The sequence below is a fragment of the Pyrus communis genome, chromosome 10, assembly GCF_041283825.1.
Source record: "Pyrus communis isolate YQ-2024b chromosome 10, ASM4128382v1, whole genome shotgun sequence".
Classification (NCBI taxonomy): domain Eukaryota; kingdom Viridiplantae; phylum Streptophyta; class Magnoliopsida; order Rosales; family Rosaceae; genus Pyrus; species Pyrus communis.
In genome coordinates this window covers 20,208,490-20,231,079 of record NC_142574.1, presented here as the reverse complement: position 1 = coordinate 20,231,079, position 22,590 = coordinate 20,208,490, and the positions used below count along the sequence as shown (strand labels likewise).

At 34.7% G+C, this 22,590-nt stretch overlaps 2 protein-coding genes, 1 long non-coding RNA gene and 1 pseudogene across 5 annotated transcripts; 2 read left to right on the top strand and 2 right to left on the bottom strand.

Annotated features, from left to right (window-relative positions):
* Window positions 1–475: 475 nt before the first annotated feature.
* On the top strand, window positions 476–2,182 carry LOC148693683 (uncharacterized). Of its 2 annotated transcripts, none has more exons than XR_015951837.1 (3): window positions 476–616; window positions 1,175–1,237; window positions 1,951–2,182. It is a non-coding gene; the product is annotated as an uncharacterized LOC148693683 (long non-coding RNA). The 2 variants fall into 2 exon arrangements; XR_015951838.1 differs by having other exon boundaries at window positions 1,942–2,075.
* Window positions 2,183–2,287: 105 nt separating this feature from the next.
* LOC148693682 (secreted RxLR effector protein 161-like) lies at window positions 2,288–2,767 on the bottom strand. The gene has a single exon (XM_088678090.1). It carries the CDS (start codon window positions 2,765–2,767, stop codon window positions 2,288–2,290), a length of 480 nt encoding a protein of 159 aa, XP_088534216.1.
* An 18-nt stretch (window positions 2,768–2,785) lies between these two features.
* LOC148693681 (uncharacterized) lies at window positions 2,786–6,002 on the bottom strand. Its single transcript, XM_088678089.1, has 5 exons — window positions 5,862–6,002; window positions 4,558–5,714; window positions 4,007–4,191; window positions 3,416–3,680; window positions 2,786–3,266 (listed from the first exon to the last, which is right to left on the bottom strand). Exons 1-5 carry the CDS (start codon window positions 6,000–6,002, stop codon window positions 2,786–2,788), a joined length of 2,229 nt encoding a protein of 742 aa, XP_088534215.1.
* Window positions 6,003–16,662: 10,660 nt separating this feature from the next.
* Window positions 16,663–18,022, top strand: LOC148693680 (uncharacterized; annotated as a pseudogene). The gene is made up of 3 exons (XR_015952451.1): window positions 16,663–16,688; window positions 16,916–17,153; window positions 17,460–18,022. The product of XR_015952451.1 is annotated as an uncharacterized LOC148693680 (transcript).
* Window positions 18,023–22,590: the final 4,568 nt, after the last annotated feature.

Sequence of the window (22,590 nt, the reverse complement as noted above, 5' to 3'; positions counted from 1 at the left end):
GACCCTTCATTTTCTTCTTCTTCCTTCTTCGATGCAGACATGACCTTTTGCTCAGGAGCTACCTGCTGCCTTTGACTGCTCGACTCCAGGAGCTGGTTAGCTTCCAACACTCCCTTCTAAACTACTTCTAGGAGTCATTCCGAGCAAACTGTAACATTTGAAAAATATATTTTATATACATACATATACATATATATATACACACACATACATATACATATACATACATACATACATATATATATATATATATATATATATATATATATATTATAGGAGTAAAATTATTTTAGTTTAAAAAAAAAAGGAAAAAAGAAACAGACAAAGGATGCTTTATACGTGGTAGACATCCCAACTCTTCTTCTTCTTCCCAACCATCACACGGTGGGGAACCAAGATATCCAGATTCTGTCCATAAATGTTAGGGGGTGACGTTGATAGTCTAGGGGGAGTGAGTAAGCATCCTAAACAGATATGCAGTGATGGGATTAAAGGGAGTATTTCTAACTCTCTTTGAAGAACTAGAGGAGAGTGAGACGTTTCGGAGAGGGAAAAGTGGGAAATCGGAAAAAGGGAGCTGAGAGGGTGCTAGTGTGTTCTTCGATTGGTACAAAAGGTTAGCTTAAATTTGTTAATTTTCTATTTTCTTACCATTGCAACTTTGAGTTCTAGAAAAACTGCAGTTTCGTGAGCCTCATTTTGGCTCTTGTTTTCTCTCAATCCATTACATGTTTTTAAAAAGTCTTCTTATATATTTGAAATTAGACATGACAAGGAAAAAAGCCCAATTTATTTCATTGATTTTGGTTGGGATCTTCTATGGAAAATATGATGTGAAAATGTGAAAAAAAAATCTGAAATCTGCAGATTTTCTGCAGATTAAACTGTTTGCGAACTCAACTTTGGAACTTGATTATTTTCTTCTCTTAAACCCGTTTTGGGAAACTCGTTTTAGATTAGAAACTAGGTTTGTTAAGCTTTAAAAGCCAAGTAATTTCATCCTTTTCCATAGAGTTTTGAGGGATGAAAATGGGGTCACAATATGGAGATTTAAGCTTGGTTTATCAAGAGGTTGTGATGGGTATATTTGGGTAAACTTTTGATAGACTGAAATTGAATTTTTATTCCAGTTTTAAGTTAACTTTTATTATTATTATTATTTATGTGATTTTAGGTCTGGGAGTGACTCCAGACACTTTGGAGGCTTAGAAAGGTATTCTAGTTAGCTGGACTTGAGGTAGGGACTCTATTTCCCGATTGTAGTTCTATATTATGTTTAATCTTTGGGATACTAGTAATTATACCTATTACAATAGTAATGAAATAATTGGTTGGAATGGAAACATTTGATTGTCATTGTTGTGTTATGGACTGACAGTTTCCTCTCTGGTGTATGTTATATATCTTGATTTTGTTAAATGTTATTATGTGTTGATGAGTGGTTAAGCTATGGAAAATTTTTGGATTGAATATGTTGAGGTTTACAATTGTGTCGGTGAAATTGAAATGCTCAGGTTGCCTTACATGTTTTAGAAGCAAGCGTTGTGTTGTGAAAAGTTGCTTAAACAAAGTATTGGAAACTTATATATGTTCAAGCGTAGGGTGAAGGGCTTGAACATGTAGTTGGGCGTCGGGGGAAGGGCCCAAATTAACGAAACTGAAACTACTAATAAAATTCGGGGTTAAGGGAGGAATGGGAGTTAACTTATATTTTATGGTGTTCAGAACCAAGTGGTATAAGCATGGTATGGGACGTGCGGGTTTGGATGCCATAAATATAAGTTAGTGGGATTAGAAGGGAGTGAGTTCTTGTGTACTTATTTGTCATATCGTTTGCATTTTACCATATTGTTTGTTGGATGTCACTTTGATTAACCGTGATAAGTTAACTTGAAGGGTATATGGTTCCTACTGGGCATGAAATGCTCACCCCCTTTTTAGCTATTGCAGGTACCAGTATGGAGGAACTTGATGATGACCTGTCTCTAAAAGGGATAGCCATATCATGTGTGTGCTTGTTTCCTAGTTGTACTTAGAATAAAGTGTTTTAGTATCTTAAGAGTATGTTGTAAGAGTTGAACTCTTTAAACTCATGTTGTATTAAATAAACAAGGTTAAGTGAACTCTTAGATGGCTCTGGTTCCATCATACATTTGTTGTAAATTTTAATTTTTTTTAGATACTATTCATGCCCTAATTCGATTATCATCCTTATTTTCGAATTTAGGGTGTGACACAAACCCCTCAGGTAATTGAATCTCTTATTCGGTAGTGCTTTTGTGAATATTTATGCGATCTGATATTCTGTGCTGCAATAGATTAGTTTGATTGTATTGTCTTGCAATGCTTCTCTGATGAAATGATATCTTCTCTTGATATGCTTTGTTCTTTGATGAAAAACTGGGTTTTTGGTCATGGCAACTGCAGAGGTGTTGTCACACAAGAGTGATGTGGCATCAACCTGTAATTTGCCAAAATCTTTGAGTATAAACTTTAGCCAAATAGCTTGAGCCGTTGCTTTTGATGCACTCATGTACTCCGCCTCGGCTGTGGATAGTGCGACACTTTGTTGCTTCACAGAGGCCCATGAAAACACCCCTAAACCAAAGGTGAAAGCATAGCCCGATGTGCTTCTGCTATCATCTTCACTGCCACCCCAATCAGTGTCACAAAATCCAATTAGGATAGTTGACTTCCCCATTTCATACTTGATCCCATAATCTAGTGTTCCTTGCACATATCTCAACACTTTCTTAGCTGTGCCCATATGTATCTTGCTAGGATTCTACATAAACCTAGAAAGTAGGCTTGCTGTGAACATTAGACCTGGCCTTGTTGCAATTAAGTACAATAGACTGCCAACAATACTCTTGTAGAGACTAGCATCTGCAGATTCACTTCCATCATCCTTCTTAAGTTTCTCATTTGCAATTAGAGGTGTAGAGACCGGTTTGCAACCCTTCAAACCAAACTTTTCAAGCAAGGTTTCAGCATATTTCCTTTGATGAATGAAAATGTTGTTTGCCTCTTGAATTACCCCAATGCCAAAAAAATGATGCAAGAGGCCAAGGTCAGTCATTTCATACCTCTTCATCACCTTTTCTTTAAACTCTTCAATCATTATAGCATCATTTCCAATGTAGACGACATCATCCACATAGATTGAGCTAATGAGTGTCTTATTGTTGCTTTCTGTCTTGGTGTAGAGTGTAGCTTCACTAGGACTTTTCTGAAATCCTTTTTTAGTGAAATATGAATCAATCTCACTGTACCAAGCTCTTCGAGCTCTTGAGGTTGATCCACAAACACTTCCTCCTCTAGCACTCCATTTAGAAATGCAGATTTGGCATCCAATTGATGTAACTTCCAACCCTTCTTAGCTGCTAGGGCTATCAAAGTCCTTATGGTGTCTAACCTTGCTACTGGAGCAAAGGTTTCATTGAAGTCTACACCTAGTTTCTGTGAGTAACCTTTGGCCACCAAGTTGGCCTTGTTCTTTTGCACAGAACCATTTAAGTTGAGTTTTGTTTTGTACACCCATTTCACTCCAATCACAGGCTTGTCACTTGGTCGATTTACAAGTTCCCAAGTGTCATTCTTCTCTATCATTTCAAGCTCTTCCTTCATTGCTTTCTTCCAAGCTTTGTCTTTCTCAGCTTCTTCATATGTTTCTGGTTCTACTACACAGTAATTACATATAGCATAAATCTCATCAAGGTTTCTCAATCTCACTGGAGTTGAACTTAGAGTTGTTATATGTGATTGACTTGATTGTCGACTCATACTAGCTTGCTATGGAATCCCTTGTATGTCACCATTATCTGTGACTTCTTCTTGAACTAAGGTCTCTATAGGCTCCCTTGTTTGCCTTTTGTTGAGGTCAAGTTGTAGAGAGACACTGTCCTTTTCTTCTATCTTTGTTTCCCAGTTCCACATTGAGTCTTCATCAAAGATAACATTCCTTGATAGGATTATCTTCTGAGTTAACACATTATAAACTCTGTACCCTTTCTCACTAGTACCATAGCCTTCAAAATATCCTTGTTACTTGATTTCTCTAACTTGTGCCTTAGTTGGTGAGGGATGAGAGTGTAACACACTGAGCCAAACATTCTCAGGTGCTTCACAGAGGGCTTCCTACCACTGAACACTTCGAATGGTGTCTTCTTGTCCAGTGCTTTAGTAGGGCACCTATTCAATAGGTACACTGAGGTGTTCACAGCTTCATCTCAGAGTATATAAGGCATGTTCTTCTTATTCATCATAAACTTAACCATTTCAACTATAGTCCTATTCTTCCTTTCTACAATCTCATTCTGTTGTGGTGAATATGCCACAGTGAGTTACTTCTCCAACCCCACATCTTCACAGAATGCATTGAACTCATGTGAGGTGTACTCACCTCCCCTATCACTTCTCAGTCTTTTGATTTGGTATCCACTTTGTAATTCCACCATTACCTTGAACTTCTTGAATATTATGAATACCTCATACTTGAACCTCATGAAATACACCCAACACATCCGTGAGTAGTCATCAATGAAGGTTAGGAAATACCTGTTTCCACTGATTGTTGTTGTTTGCATTAGTCCACACACATCTGTGTGAATCAATTCAAGTGGCTTTGTTGCCCTCCAAGCCTTGCCAACTTCAAATGGATCCCTGTGATGTTTCCTAAATGCATATCCTTCACAGATTTCATTGCAGTGATCGATCTTAGGTATCCCTTGTACCATTTCATACTTTTGTAGATTTTCTAGGCTTGTCATGTTTAAGTGACCAAACCTCTTGTGCCATAGTTTCATAGAACCTGTCACACTTGCTTTCCTTGCCGCTTCGTCTAAGTATTTCAACACAAGTGGAAAACTTCTGTTTTTCATTTCCACTTTGGTCACTAAATTTGATAGGGATCTGTCATCATAGATCTCAACCACAGTTCCCCCAAAGAGTAGGAAATACCCATGCTCCATCATTTGACCTACACTAAATAGGTTTTCATCCAATCCTGGCACTAGCATCACCTCCCTTATGCATCTTCGTCCTTTCTTAGTGTTGATAACCAGAGTTCCTCTTCCAGTGGCCTTGACAATGTTTCCATCCCCCATTTTCACTTTTCCAGTGAAGTTTGTGTCAATGTCAATAAGTAATGACTCATGTGCAGTCATGTGATTGCTGCAACCACTGTCAATGTACCACACTTCATTGTTTTTCTCCACTTTTGCATTGAAAGCACATAACACATTTGCTTCTTCCTCCACTTGATTTGCGCAGTTTACTTGCTGCACATTCTTTGATTTGCAGTCCTTCAAAATGTGCCCAAACCTATTGCATTTGTGGCACCTAAGCTTGTCTTTGAACCAACACTCTCCAAGATGAAATCTATCACAATGTTTACATTGTTGTTTGATTCTTGGACCTGCATTAATGTTGCTGCCTTGGTTAGGTCTAAAGTTGTGATACCCTCTTCCTTCCCATTTCTTGTTCTTGCCCTTCCACTGTGGTTTCTGATTGCTTGCACTGGCTTGACTATCAGATCCAACATTGAGTGATTGAAAGGCTTTCTCAGATGCAAAATCAGCATGCCTCTCGAGTCTTTGGTCAAAGGCTCTTAAAGATGCTATCACATCTTGCACACTAAGAGTTTCAGTGTCTTTGGTTTCTTTAATAACACTCATTATCGAATCATATGGTTTAGTCAAACTGATCAACAGTTTCTAGACAATTCTTTCATTAAGCAGTTCATCACCATATGTTTTCATCTTGTTTACAACATCAAACAGCCTAGTGAAGTAGTCTTTTAACAGCTCATTTTCCCTCATTCTTGTATACTCGAAATCTCTTCTAAGGGACTGAAGTTTTACCTTTCTGACTTTAGTGTCTCCTCTGTACTCTTGCTGTAAAACTTCCCAAGCTCCCTTTGTAGTCTCTTCATTTGCTATCCTTGAGAAAATGGTGTCTGAGATAACACCTTGAATGATTCCAAGTGCTCTAGCATCCTCCATCCGATTCTGCTTCAGTGTTTTGAGTTATGTTTCTGTGAGATCCTCCTCTAGAGCATCGATCTCCATCTCAGGTAGTTCATACTGTGTTGAACCATATCCCATAGATCATAGGATTTGAAAATGGTTGTCATTTTTATTCTCCAAAAATCATAATTCTCCCCATCAAAGATTGGAGCTTTTAGCTCACTGCTACTGCTGGATCCCTTCATTTTGGAATTGTTTGTTGGTTGTTGTTGTTGAGGACACTTCGTTGGTGCTCCCAAAAGTTTAAACTTTCACATATTATGCCCAGAAAGTTTTCAGATCAGAAACTGATCTCTGAGGCCATGATAGTATTTGTTTGTTTGGATGATTTTGGTTATAGTTTTTGGATTGGTTTCTTAGGGGTAAAATGGCTGAGAATTAAGAGGATATTGGAGTGTGATTTTCAACTTCCAAGTTGTGCAGAAAAAATGCAGCAGCATACTTCATTAAGTAGAGAAAATGTGCAAGGGTATGGTACATTTCCATCACCCATACTTGTGTAAAAGAGTGGGTGATTAGACAATATTTAAACACTAAAATTACCTTATTACTCTAGATTAAATCCTAACCCTTCATTGGGATTTAAGTGATTTAATCTGGAGTGTACATTTCTCACTCACACATTTAAACAACAAAAAACTAGCCGTTGGAGGCCAACCCTTCATTTTCTTCTTCTTCTTCATTCTTCGATACAGACAGGACGTTTTGCTCAGGAGCTCCTTGCTGCCTTCGACCCCTCGACTCCAGGACCTGGTTAGCTTCCAACACATTCTTTGTCAGCAATTGTTGCAAATCTGAATACTTGATCGCGCTCGGATCCTTTTCTTCAGATCTCCAGAACTTGTCCAAACTACCAATCTCAAATATCAAAGCTAGAGCTTAGTAGCCACCACACATACTGATTTATCGTCGTGCTCTAACAGATTCGAGAAGTAAGAAATCGCCCCATTCCAGTAGTTGTAGCTGAGCCGCCATCCCTCCGTGGTTGTAAGAAGAAACATCCAAGCATATATTCCGGCAACCAGAACCTCTGGCAAAAGCTCTTTCGCAGATTCCGGAGCACTAACAAAATTCCAAACAACCTGCATTGCAGTCTCAGTCTCCTTCTAGTTACTTGCACCAAAGAAACTCACAACAGCCAAGCATTGCAGAAGCTTCACCGCCGCTCTAGCAAGCCTATGGTATGAAGCGAAAGCTGCTTCTTTAAGAGGGAAGCCGAATCCTTTTTCCTGAAATTAAAGTATCTCTGTAGAAAAGTCGTAAAAGTTATTAAATTTCCTTCCAGATAGTCATAATCATCCATGAAATCCTTTTTAATTAATTGCTTGATTAACGAGGCTAGTGCCGCCCCTAAATCGGACCCCTTCGACCAAGACAACCGATTCAAGTGAGAGGAAAGCTCAATCTCTTCCGGTTTCGGAGCCATGTAAATGTAAAAATCAATGTCGGAGTCCTCACTTTCATCATCAGCGGTGGTAGCAGGTCTTCTACCGGCGTTTCTTTCGATTCTCTTCTTCTTTGAATAAGGTATTCCCTTCTCTCTTAGCGACAGACGTTTCTCTCTTACTTTTGGCACAATCGACGCGCCTGAATTTTCTCTTGGTAGCAGACGTTTCTCTCTTGCTCTCGTCACGATCGACGCAGCCGAACCACGTTCTAGCATTCTGCGTTCTTCTGGCGGTGTACGTTCATCATGATTCGTGAGAAGTTCCAAGCTCAAAGCAAATATTAGGATGCAAAGATTGTGGTGGGTGAAATTGTTGATGTGGTGAATGAATATATATATATATAGGGTTTTGGTTCCATGTTTACTATTCTTGCACTGATCAGGAATTACGTTCCCTAACTTAGACTGCATGCAATCTCCTAATCCAATTAAAAAAGGGAAAATTATCCAAAATATCCAAAAAGGTTTGCTTTTAATTATCAGAACAAAATAATTTGATAATACCCAAACTGGGCATAAGAAAAATGACAAAGGAGGGCTCTAGGGAGACAAAACATACAGCAACCCTTGAAAACCTTTAGACAACAAGGGCCGGAAAATAGCCTCAAAGGTGACTGGTCTGCTAGAAAAATGGAAAACTCGCCAGAAAAATGGAAAACTCGCCAGAAAATGGGTAAACTTTAAACGTTTATAACTTATTTGCTACTCAACGAAATCGAGTGATTCAAAAACGAAAATCATAAGTGATTAAAAAATGAAAATCATACTTCTTGATGAGATGAAAATAATGGTATCTTTCTTGACTGCTAATTCACCGTGGTTTGGCCGGAAAACGGCTCGAAAGTGGCTAACCATTTTCGAGTTAGCCACTTTCGAGCAGTTTTCCAGCCAAACCATGACGAGTTAGCATCAAGAAAGATACCATTCTCTTTTTCTCGTCAAGAATTATAATTTTTGTTGTTGAATCACTCAATTTCGTTGATTATTGAAGAAACATTTAAAGTTTACCCAGTTTCCGGCGAGTTTTCCAGTTTTTCCGCGGACCAGTTACCTTTGAGGATATTTTCTGGCCATCTCCGACAACCATTGGGCTTCCAAATAGGTATAATTTTGTTTTACAATTTCCTATCTTCATTTTGATATATTATGGTTAAGAAACGATTGAGTTACGAAGCTTTGAAAATTGCCCAGAGAGTTTTTAACGGAAGGACCAAAATGATGGATGGTGGACAATCTCAAGGACCATTTCTATTGATTTTCAATCTCAATGACCAAAGTAATGAGTTATGCAAATCTCAATGACCATTTTGGCTATTTAGCCTTACCATAAATTGTGAAATAGAATTAGCAAAAGAACATACAATAAAAACAACAACCATGATAGATACATGAAGCACAAAGAGTGTCATAAGAGAAGAGTTAGTACCAGAAAAATATAGACAAAAATTACCAAAACCAATGAGAATAACACAGTTTGATGAGAGACTAGTTTACTTAACACATTGTATTAATAATGAGTCTATTAAAGTAGAAAAACAACAATTTAATTTACCATTAACATTTGTTTCACCAGTAAGATCACACCCATTCATTTTAGGTTTCACCAGTAAGATCACACCCATTCATTTTAGGTTTAAATTTTTTGAAAAGTTTACAAGGGTTTTTTTATTCATGAATCCTAACATAACATTTTTCAAAAAAGGCATTACAATAACTGACCAAAGTAATGTTGTAGAAGCATACAAAAACATAAGTATAGAAGAATCTTGTAGTCAAGATGGTTATTATTTAGAAAACTCAAAAGAAAATGAAGAGGATAATAATATAGAAGAGTTTGATGAAGAAATATTTTAACATAAATATCCGATTTTAGAATAATGAAACTATATAGAAATATTACAGTTAGATGGACCAAAGAGTTTAGAAGAATTGTTACAATTAGCATAACAAACTAGAATTATAGGAGAAGACCCACAGTTACATTGGAGTAAAAATAAAATACTAGCAAAATTAAATATAATTAATCTAGATTTAACCATAAAGCCAGTTGATATGCCTTGTAGTTTAATTGATAAACAAGATTTTGAGCAGCAAATCAAAGAGTTGTTAAATTTAAAAGTCATTAGACCCTCTAAGTTTAGACATAGATCAACAACATTTATTGTTAAGAAAACATTCAGAACTAAAGAGAGGTAAGGCTAGAATAGTTTATAATTACAAGAAATTAAATGATAATACACATGGAAATAGTTATAAGTTACCAAATAAAGATGAGCTTATAAATAAAATTCAAGAGAGTAAATATTTTAGTAAATTTGATTGTAAATCAGGATTTTGGCAAATACGATTAGCAGAAGAATCAAGAGTGGACAACTTTTAATTGTCCAGAAGGACATTTTGAGTGGCTTGTTATGCCATTTGGGCTTAAAAATGCTCCATCGATCTTTCAAAGAAAGATGGATCAAATTTTCAAGACATATGATAATTTTTGTAATGTTTTAGTACATAGTAAAAATAGAAATGAACATAGAAAACACTTAAAGATAGTTTTACACAAATTTATCAATAATGGAATTGTGATTAGCAAAAATAAAAGAGCATTAGAAAAGCAAGATATAGAATTTTTAGGAATGTATATCAAGTCGGGTATAATACAATTACAAGATCATATAATTAAAAAGGTCTTAGAATTTCCAGATAAGTTAGAAGATAAAAAACAGTTACAAGCATTTTTAAGATTGTTAAATTATGCAAGAAATTTTATCCCTAATTTAGGAAGAAAAATAGCAGTATTACACAGTAAAGCTAACAAAGCTAGACAAAAGTATTTTAATAGTGAAGATATTAAATTAGTTCAAAATATAAAGGAAGAAATTACTAAACTTAAGCCATTAATATTACCATTAGATGATAGTTACAAAATAGTTGAAACAGATGCTTCATCATTAGGATGAGCATATATACTAAACCAGAAAAAGCATAAGGAGTCTCTAAAGTCTGACAAACAAGTTTGTAGATATTCATCAGGAAAATTTAGTGATGTACAATCAAGATTACCATCAATAGATTTAGAAATTTTAGGAATAATTAACTCACTTGAAGCATTCTCTTTATTTTTACATAATGAAGTATTTAGGATTAGAACAGATTGTCAAAATATGGTTTCTCATTATAACAAAATACATGCTAATAAACAAGCAGCCTAAAGATATGTTAATTTTATTGATTCAATTATAGGAAATGGTTTTAAGCCAAGTTTTGAACATATAAAAGGTAATGACAATACGTTAGCTGATATATTATCAAGATTAATTTGTTGAACATAAATGGAATATCGTGGACCATCATCCTCAAATGGCACAAGACCACAACGCAGAAAAGCACACTTTAATAGCATAATGATGTACCATGGACCTCCACCATTTAATGGATTACAAAATAGCATAAACCGATCAACATCACCACCAGTACCAATTTTCAACTTTAATGACAATATTGTTAAAGAAATCAGAAATCTAACTCTGAGGTATAGGTCAAGAGTACCAGGACTTTCTGATAGGCAACAGGTTCTCTTAGATAATTTTTGGAATATTCAAATCAAACAGCCAAGCATGAGGTTAGGTCATGAAAAATTAATTATAGCCTTAGAACAAGAGTTTGATAGTTTAATTTTAGTATCCATCAAAGCCAGCATCATATTCATTCTCTTGAGCACAGCCTTCAAGTCATTTCTAGAGACCATGAGTCATTACTCAGTAAGTTTACCAAAATGAACCAAGAACTCCAATCTCTTAATATGCAGCAGAAGGCAAGTGACACCTTGAAAAGAGAATTGAAAATAGGTTTGGAAACTGATCAGCATAAAAAGAAAGAAAAATAAACTCATAGAACAAGAGGCTAATGAACCCATAGAAGAGATTAAGATTGAGTTTTTAGAAGACAACATTGAAATGAAGCAGCATCAAAATAATAAACAACATTAGCATGTAAGTGACAAAGAAAAAACAAGAAAGATATGAAAGTTTTCTTAGGAATATATCTTTAGACTTAATAATAGATGATATCATATTAGAAGAAATTTCAAAAGCAAAATTAAGAATAATGTCATCAGATATGCAAAATGAGATCTTGAGCAAAGCATCACAATCCATGAATGAGTTACAATTACAATATGCTTTGTATCAGTCCATCTTTGATCCAAAACCAGGGATGGATATTATTACAAAGATATGGTGGACTCCTTCATACAAAAATATTCTAAAATTTCGAGGGATCTAAATGCTAGCCTTAGATGAGTTTGAAGATTTTAGGTATGATATGGTATTAGTAGCAGAAAAAGAAGAAATGTATGTTTATAACAAAACAAGGATTAGTCATTAGCGCTATTGGAAGCTTCAAATTTTCAAATAAGAAACAACAAAAATGTACTACAAGGTGAAAGAAGATAGAGAAAGAGATGCAGAGCTAGTAGAAAGTGATGAATAGTACTGGAACAATTTGACAGAAGAAGAGCTCCATAACATCGACAACATGATGGAAACACGAAGAGTTGGCAGCAAATTAGCATAAGTTGAATAACATCATATAAAATAATGTATTTCCAGACATAAATGTCAACATCATTGTGGACCCCGCTACAATAATAAAATAAGGGCATAAGAGTAAATAAAGAAAAAAACTTGATCCATTATGGACTTTTCATACACAAAATGTCCTTTTGGTTAAGAATGAATAGTTTCAGGCCATTTTCTTTAAAACTCCCATTAAAAATGATATCCATCTCCGCTCATATGTCTAAATGAGAGTTATGTTTGGACTCGAACATTTGTTTTTGTGATTATAAGAAAAACTGAAAATATGACTTTAACCCTTGAAATTCAATTTTTTTTCCACATAAAACCCAATATAAGTTTTTTGCTCGAATAAAACTCATTCACTAAACTCTAAATAAGCAAATTCATTAATTATGTTTGACTTTACCCATTTAAAAAATTTCAGATGCCTAACATACCCTCATTTAAATGTTTAATGTACACAATTAATTCTAAGCAAATTGTAAAGGGGAATTAATGATTTTACAAAAATAATAAAGAAATATAGTAAAAGGTCAATAAAATTTTTACTAATGAACCATATAAAAATGGTTGATTTTAATTTTGGACTTAATCCAGGGACGAAGCTAGAAATTTAACTAAGAGGGGCACCTAAAAAAATTTGAGCTCCTTTTTTGGACAAATAAAGCTAGTTCTTTTACAAATGCTGAAAAATTAATTACAAAATGCCTAATTTTATTACTCTATTGTCTAATTTTGTCTTTAATTGTTGACAATCTAATGCTCATTTGTACTAATTAACCAAATACATGCAATCAACGAGGTTTAGACATTGGTGCGTGAGAAAAATATACAAGGCGGAGGGACATTTAAAAACTAAAAGAAGATTTTCACTATTTTAATATGATTAATTGAATAATTTGTAATGAAAAAAAAAGGGATTAGAGGGGGCATGTGCCCCCATTGGGCCTTGCCTCCCTCAATTTGTGAGTCTTGTTTTCCATTTAGTTTGCGATACAGGGTTTCAATAATTGGATGATTTTCCTGTGTTTTTGATTGATTTTGATTTGGGTATGCATCTTTTTGTTGTATGGATTATTGGATTGGTCTCACATTTCGAATTGATGGAAATTTTGGATTTTGCTTCAGCTGTGTGTGGAATTGTGTTTTTCATTAGAGCGATGCTTTGGTGCTGCTTTACACGTTTCATACGTTGACAGTAAAAATTTGAAAGGAATTTAGCGAGGTGCCCAATTTGATGGGCTCGAAACTGAGATTGCGTTTTCAAGCATGCCCAAATGCCGAACTCACTTTGATTTTTAGTTTATTTGTAACTAGATTTTTGTAACACTTGAATATGGACATAGTTATCGCTTTGCTGCTCGTTAGTATACAAATATTCACACTTTTCCATTTACATTGAAATGTGACAATGCAGTAGGACTTCTCTTTCGGATTTGCACACTTTTCCACTTACAATGATCAATGGGATTAGCCATGGATAACGAAGGACAAATTGGTTTTCAACATGTTTTAATTGAAGCCCAAATCAGATACTGCATAAAAAATAAAATAAAAAAAAGGACACTGCATTGCAGTGTCTTAATCAAAATGTCACAAAAAAAAAAAAAAAAAAAAGAAAAGAAAAAAGAGTTAGGAAATGAATCTGTCTCCAAATGTAAAAATAATATAAAAACTGAGCCAGGAAACAAACACTGCATTGTAGTGTCTGAATCCAAATGTAAAAATCAAGAGTCGCACGATGAGTGATGGAAAAAACAAAACTAGGAAGTGGACATTGCAACACAACGTCTGAATCCAAATGTGAAAAACAGAATCAGGAAACAGACGCTACATTGTAGTGTCTGAATTCGTATTGACCTATTCCAAAATATAAAAATATGAGAAAGAGTGTGATAGATATAGAGGCAGATTTTGTAATTATTGTTTATTTTAAAGGCATTTAAGTATCATAATACATAATTGACCTATTTATAATTAACATAAATATTGTTGATCTATTGTCAATATTGTAACTTTTTATTGATTTTATACAAAATTACCCAAAATAATATTTTAGATATAAATGTAGGGATTTGTTGGTTTGGATCCATGATAATATCAATTTGATAATCAATTTCGAATTGGCACAAATTTACGGATTTGTTGGTTCAATCTTTCCTTAACACATTTAAAAAGGAGAAAAGCCTATGGTTGGCACACTCGAATTCCAATTTACCATTACAATGTGTCCATATTATATATAGGTGAATTATTGTACTTTAAAAATATATAAAAAAAAACTGTTGTCAAGGTAAAAATATATAAATTAATGGAGATAAAATTGCAGGTAAATTAATTTTAGGACAAAGAAAAAGAAAAAGAAAAACATAATTTACCTACTTTCTATTAATTTATCTACTTGCATTATAGGTAAAATACCTACAAAATATGAGAATATTATTTGCGTATATCATAGGTAAATTGCCAAAAGAAATACGAGAATGTGTATATACTGTAGGTAAATAACCTACTATAGGGCAATACTATTTATATAGGTAAATTAGTAGAGATGTGTTACTATTATATATAAGGAGAATAATTTACCCTCAATAAGGTAATGCACTAGATTGTTGTAGAAATTAAAAAAAAAATGGTCAGGATGATTAATCAGATTTTAAGGCCCTTGATTGAAGCTAAAATTCAAGTGTGAGAAACAGTGTAAAATGGTGTGGCAAAAATTGTAAATAATTGGTAATAGTAGGTTACTTATATTCTCATGTAGCAGTTTATTTGACTGTTGGATGTTTAATTATATGTGGGTTTATATTTAGAAATCATGATTTTTTGAGGACAATATCTAAAGAACCCTTAAAAAACAAATTTCCTTCCAAAGTTGAGACTTCGAAAACAAAGTACCCGCTTTTGATATTAAAAAGGAATAATTTTTTAATGCAAAGATAAACGCTCTTTTGTAAGAGATAAAAAGATTTCGAGAATACAAATTAGGTTGAACTTTATTTCAATCATGTCATGACCGACCCACCAAACTAGGTGTCGATTTTTGTGTATTTGATATATTTGATTTTTGAATGATACTTTTTATTTTGTTGAAGAAGATATTTTATATAAAATAAAAAAAAGTATCCGAAACTTAGATTAACGTGAAAGTTTATTCATTTAGCAAATGTGAGATTTAAAAACAAAACCGTGATCTTAGTAGTCTTCGCATGTAAATTACCATCCATATTCTCGCATGAAACATTGACAAGGTTGGGTAAACTAGTAGAAGTACAAATATGAAATTGGTTATCAAAGAATAGGACACTTATAAAGTCGACTCGAAATCTACAGTAAAATATCAACAAATCTCAACATTAATCACACTTCCAAAAATTATTGTCAGTTTTTTATAAAATTTATAATAATAGCCAAAAACTCGCTTAAAAGACCAATGTGCCCTCCAATTCAAATAAAAAAGAAACAAAACGCCAAATGGATGCATTTTATGTTATTTCGTTTTTGCCTTTTTCACTAGAAGGGGTTGAGCATTCTCATATTCCACCCCCAAAATTTGAAGTAATTGTTTTCATAAAAATTGTCATCAAAACAATGTATCGATTTAATGGCTGTTTTTATGTCTCCCAATGATTCTAATAAATTAATTTATTTTTCAACATGTGTGCTTATTGTTGCCAAACCAAAATGTATTTCAGTTCCACAATGGTGCAGTTAACATACATGCATGATTCATGGTTTCTTCAACAATGCATTGTTCTGCAATGGTCGCACTGTTCCTCAATGGCCACTCTTCCTCCTCTCACAAAATAAGGGTTTTAGTTTTTAGGTGTAATTAGGTTTTAATTTTGAGGATAGTTGGTTCTATTAAAAATAGAGTTTTTGCTCTATTTGATTAATTTCATAAAAATTAACATTTATATACTTAGGAAACTAATTTGGCTATATACTATAAAATCTCGTTCAATGGAGCATATTGAAGGCCAATGCAAATCAAATAATATGACATCAATAAGACATAAGCACGCTAATCAATATTTAATTATAATCCAATCATCAACATTCATGTCTTTTTTTTTTTTTTTTTTTGTTGTAAACGATAAATTTGGTTAGAGTAGATGTTTGATTAGCAACTGATTTAGTTTGAACTCACGCTGTCATGCAAAGGCTCAACATATTTCCACCATTGTAGTAAAAGGCAACTTGCGCTCAACATCCACGCCATTTGGTTTACAAAATTTAGTTTAAACATTTGGCATCTCTAGCATTATCCAAAATAATAGTGCCCAGTTTTTCTCTAACCTTCAAATCGGAGAAACCCCATTTAAGCCCAAAGCTTCGAGTTGCAGAAATCGACTCATTGAGCTCCAAAACGTCTAAGAAGCCAGGACAGTTCCGTCATAAGTTCTTATGGGAGCAGACCCAAAAGCAACAGGCAACTCAGATCCAATCTGCGAGATGAAATATCGATTCTTGGTCCAAGGAAAACCCGACTGAGACCCATGTTAGCGCCTTTGAGAAGCTGCCGGAAAAGTAAGGTTTCGTGAATTTCGGTTCTTTATTACGTTTTTGTATTTTGTTCCTGACATTTTTGGTGGATTTTGATAGACTTTTTTGTATGGGTTCTTTTTCATTGTTGTTCAGGTATAAGATTTTGAGTGAGTTTTTTTTTTTTTTTTTTTGCTTGCATGTTTCGATTTGATTATTGCGGTTCAGGGGTTTGATGCCAAGTCTTACCAATCTTCGCCAGAAAATCGAGTGCTTAACTGATAGGAACTGAGAAAGGTTTCTTTTTAATCTGTTATTTGGTTTGGTTGGTTGCTGAAGAAATAAATTAGGCCTGATTTTTTTTTCTTCACATGGGTTTTTAGGAGGTTTACAATTAGTCACTTGGCTCAGCTGAAGTTTGTTTTACCTGAGGTTATTGAGATTACGAAAGTGCTTGCTAAGGATGGGAGAACCATTGATATGAAGCTAGATCTTCGTGTCACCATGAATGTTGATGCAGTGGAGAATGATGACAAGTTGAAATATGAAGGTGGTGGGCATATGCATTTGAGGAGAGCCTTCCACCATCGACTTGTAGAGATATCAAAATCCTATCCTGAGGTATACATCTACTCATTTTTTAGTTGTACACAACTAACATGGTTTGATTTCTTAAGTATTCTATGTTATTGAATCTTCTAGTAAGATTTGAGATTAATGGAATTTATTTTTACATTTGATGTTCTGAGCAATCTCTGAGATTTTCGTTTGTTTGACTGGATTTAAAAGTTTGAGCTTATTCCTTGTTACACTCTTTTCTAACAAGCTACTTAGCAGTTTAAGATTATGTTTTATCGGTTTAACATTGTTTTTCTTGAACTAATTTTCAAAAAACATGCAGTCTGAATATGGGTTTTATGCTTTCAGGGTTATGAAATTCCAGAAGAAACTCTGCCCCAACCATTTAATTGTGTAGAGCAACATATGCATTCAGATACAATTAAGTGTTTCTTATCATCATTTCCCAATGCATTGACTGGTGTACACATAGTTGAGCAACCAGAAGCATTTAAAACTTCCCTTCAAGGCGATGCGACTGCAGATGAAACACATTTAACTTCATCTGAACAATCAAATGAAGATTTGAATTCAAACATAAACGAAATTCCTGACTCGTCATTGCCCATTGAGACATCATTTGAAGCACCAATAGAGCAGTTACTAGCAATAACAACTCATCTTCCTCAATCTTTTCAATGGCACTTTTCTCTACCAGCCTTCCAAGGTCGAAATGTTTCAATTCCATAGTCAAATCTCAATATAATTTGCTCAATTGAGGAAACTAGTATTGTTGCGTCATCATTTGAAGCGCTAGTAGAACAACAACTAGCAATAACATCTCATGTTCTACCGGTGTTTCTTTCAATTCTTTTCTTCTTTGAATAATGTAACAACCTGTCGCGAATAATTTTACGGATTTTTTATCGGAAGGGTATTTTGGTAATTTCATAAGATTTTGCTAGATATTTTGAAATGGCTACTATTTGGGTGTTAAATGGTGTGCCAAGTGGGGGCCCATTTTCCTTTTTGTCCCCCAGTCCACTTATACTTCTCTCTTCCTCCTCCCCGTTACAACTTTCGGATCTTTCTCTCTCTCCCTTCTTTCCCTGTGAAACCCTCCCTCATCTCTCTACCATTACCTCTGAGAACCAACACACACATATAGACAGTCACCAGCATCACAACAAGATCATCACTTCATTTCCCTTCTCGCCCCTGTCAACTTTGGAACTAGGCATATACGATGGAACCACCATTTGCTCCGACGACTTAACTTAGAAGCCCAACGAACCAAGGTGATTCTTTGAGTTTAGGTTGTATCTTCATCTCTAGTGAGAGTTTCTGGGAACCCAGGTTGTACTTGAGCTGAAAAATCGAAGGTTTTAACCCTGTTTATACGTATTTTTCTCTTTTCCAGTTTTCCGGCAAGTACGGCAGCTTTCAAGCCATTTTTCGGCCACCTCGGGCCATGACCGTGGAAACCAAATGTACCATCCTAATCTACACTTGTTTGTCTTCATTTTGGTAGGTAGATCGTAGGTTGTGGTTGAGAATCAAGGTTGACTGGAGCTTGGGAAAGTTCCAGCTTTCTTATCCGTCGAAATCGGCCAACTCGACCTGAAAATGGGTCAAAACCGACCCATAGAACCCAGCCCAATCCCTTAATCCAGCCCAAACCTTGGGCTTATGTAACCAAGCCCAAAACTAGCTCCAGCCCAACTCTTTAGCCTGGGCCCAATCCAATGAACTAGAACTCAAGCCCAGTCTTAGTGAGCTAGCCCAACCTAAGCCTTTGGCCCAAACCCAAATGAGAACCGGCCCAACCCAAATTCCAATCGACGCGTAGGTCCGCATGTGGGCGCTTGCCTTGGCCAACGCGTGGAGCACACGTGCTTCTACTGGAGGTACTATGCTTTGTGACCGTCCATGGAGATGTCGACGACTTTTCCGGCCAACTTTTGATGTTAAAAAAGAATAATCTTTGAATGCAGAGATAAACGCTATTTTGTAAGAAATAAAAGGACTTCTAGAAGATAAATTGAGTTGGACTTTATCTTAATCATGCCATGACCGCCCCAACAAACTAGATGTCAATTTTTGTGTATTTGCTAGATTTGATTTTGAATGATACTTTTTATTTTGTTGAAGAAGATATTTTATATAAAATGAAAAAAAATTATCCGAAATTATATATATATATATATATATATTTTTTTTTTTCTTTTTTGAAATAATCCGGAATTATACTTAGGTTAACATGAAAGTTTATCCATTTACCAAACGTGAAATTTAAGAACAAAACCGTCATCTTAGTAGTCTTCGCATATAAATTACCATCCATGGTCTCACATGAAACATTAACAAGGTTGGGTAAACTAGTAGAAGCACAAATATGAATTTGGTCATTAAAGAACAGTATTTTGCTACTAATGACACTAATCAAGTGGACTCGAAATCTACAGTAATATATCATCAAATCTCAATATTAATCATGCTTCCAAAAATAATACAAATATAGTCCTCGGCTGAAAAATTTATCATTTATATTCAAAATTTAACCTTTAAATTTATAATTGTCAGTTTTTATAAAAATTTTATAACAAAAGCCAAAAACTCGCTTAAAAGACCAATGTGCCCTCCAAATCAAATAAAGGAAACAAAACGCCAAATTTTATTTACTTAATGACAATATTTTGTCTACTTATTTTGCGAAAGCTTTCTGAAATTGACTTCAACTTAAGTAAGTTCATCCAGCCCACAACATTGTTTTTGTGCAACCCTTTTTTCCACATTCCATAGTATCCAGCACAAAGAAGGTCGTATGGTGCCCTTGGATATCAACCACATGTATTTTGTTTGTTTGAGTTTGAAGAAGAATTGTATTTGTTCAACATAGATGTATTTAGTTGCCCTCGAGGTTATGAAAGTTTTTGGAACCATTTTAAGTTGAAACTTTTACATTGTTGAAAATCAATCGCATTATCAATCATTGAGGCGTGCTTAATGTAGCATTTCCTAGCATCTATGTGGACTTGAATATATGAACAACATTTTTTAGAAGTATCTATTCATCTTTCTACAGCTTAAAGATGAGGAGAGGACGGCAATGGAGGAGCAAATTCCAGCCATCTCACATGTAAATAGGGATCAATAGAGGATTTTCAGCCTACCTAAGCTCGTCCACATGATTCATTTCGTATTTTAGTCAGTCAAATATTCAGCCATCTTACAAGAAGAGCTTGTGCACAAGCTAATTTGGAATTGTTGATGGGATTGTTGATGTGATGAATGAATATATATAGGGTTTTGGTTGATGTGGTGAGAAAGTCCAAGCTAAATTAGAATTCTTCATCCTGATTCGTGAAAAATTGCAAGCTCCAAAGCAAATATTAGGATGCAAATATTGTGGTAGGTGGGATTGTTGATGTGGTGAATAAATATATATAGGGTTTTGGTTTCATGTTTTCTAATCCTGCACTGAATAGGAATTACGTTCCCTAACTGTATGTTGCAGTCAATGTGCTCAAACTCTTATCCAATTAAAAAACGATATCCATCTTCGCTCACATGTCTAAATGGGATTTATGTTTGGACTCGAACACTTGTTTTTGTGACTAGAAAAACAAATTTTCTTCCAAAGTCTGGACTTCGAAAACAAAAGTGCCCACTTTTGATGTTAAAAAGGAATAATCTTTGAATGCAAAGATAAATGCTCTTTTGTAAGAAATAAAAGGTTAAATGCTCTTTTGTAAGAAATAAAAGGACTTCTAGAAGATAAATTGCGTTGGACTTATCTCAATCATGTCATGACCGGCCCAACAAACTAGATGTCGATTTTTGTGTGTTTGCTAGATTTGATTTGAACGATACTTTTTATTTTGTTGAAGAAGATATTTTATATAAAATGAAAAAAAGTATCTGAATTTTTTTTTTTTTTTTTGAAATAATCCTTAATTATACTTAGATTAACATGAAAGTTTATCCATTTACGAAACGTGAAATTTAAGAACAAAACCGTCATCTTAGTAGTCTTCGCATATAAATTACCATCCATGATCTGACATGTAACATTAACAAGGTTGGGTAAACTAGTAGAAGTACAAATATGAATTTGGTCATTAAAGAACAGTATTTTGCTACTAATGACACTAATCAAGTGGACTCGAAATCTACAGTAAAATATCATCAAATCTCAACATTAATCACGCTTCCAAAAATAATACAAATATAGACCTCGGCTGAAGAATTTATCGTTTATATTCAAAATTTGACCTTTAATTTTATAATTGTCAGTTTTTATACAATTTTTATAACAAAAGCCAAAAACTCGCTTAAAAGACCAATGTGCCCTCCAAATCGTATAAAAGAAACAAAAAGTGAAATAGATGCATTTTATTTTCTTTCGTTTTTACTTTTATCACTTGTAGGGTTTGAGCATTCTCATATCCCACCTAGGGGTGGGCACGGTGCGGTTCGGTGCGGTTTCACCCCTAAATTGGAACCGGAACCGAAATATATTAACGGTTCGATTCGGTGCGGTTCCACTTAAATTTATGACTAGAACATTACGGTTCGGTCTACACCGGTTCCGATTCGGTTCTTGCCGGTTTACGGTTCCTAATAATAAATTATTTGAACACCAAATCATTATGCATTCAAATACATCTTCTAAAACTGATTACATAAAGTTGCATACAACACATCTTTTTTAATGCAAATGTCTTTGGTAGTGGCACCAAATCAACAAAAAGAGACAACTAAAATACATATGCACTGGTCAATCAGTCAACAAACAAAAAAATGATGAAACAAATTGCAAGTTTTCAAACTTCAGAGAGCAAGCAAGAAGCAGCAGCTCCTGTACACAAATTTTCAACCTATTTTTCAACCTATTATACCATGACATGTGTGTGTATATATAATTAATTAATTTATTATTAATAAAACGGTTCGGTTTGGTTCGGCCGGTTCTTGGTCATTCGAAACCGGAACCGGAACCGGTTTGATCGGTTCGGTTCGGTTTTTCACTCAAAATTGACTTTTCCGGTCAACACGGTTTTTTTCGGTTTTTTTTCTTACGGTTCGATGCGGTTTTGCGGTTTGGCGGTTTTTATGCCCACCTCTAATCCCACCCCAGAAATTTTTAGTAGTCGTTTTGATGAAAATTGTCATTACGTGTTCTCATGGCATTCTACATCTATGTGCTTAACACAGAAGGGCAGCTAGAATTAAGCGTTTAGTTAAGAGACAAAATTGAGCAGGAAAATTGGATACGCCATGGACTTGGAAAAATAAAAAGAAGGGAGACAGAGGTGCAAACCAAATGATATGTTATTAATAAAAAAAGAACCACGCTAATCAATACTTAATTATAATCCAATCATCAACATCCACGTCATTTTTTTTTTTCATCAAATGATAGAATTTGTTAGAGTATATGTTATATTAGCCACTGACAGGATTTGAACTCACATCGTCATGCAAGAGTTTTCCAACA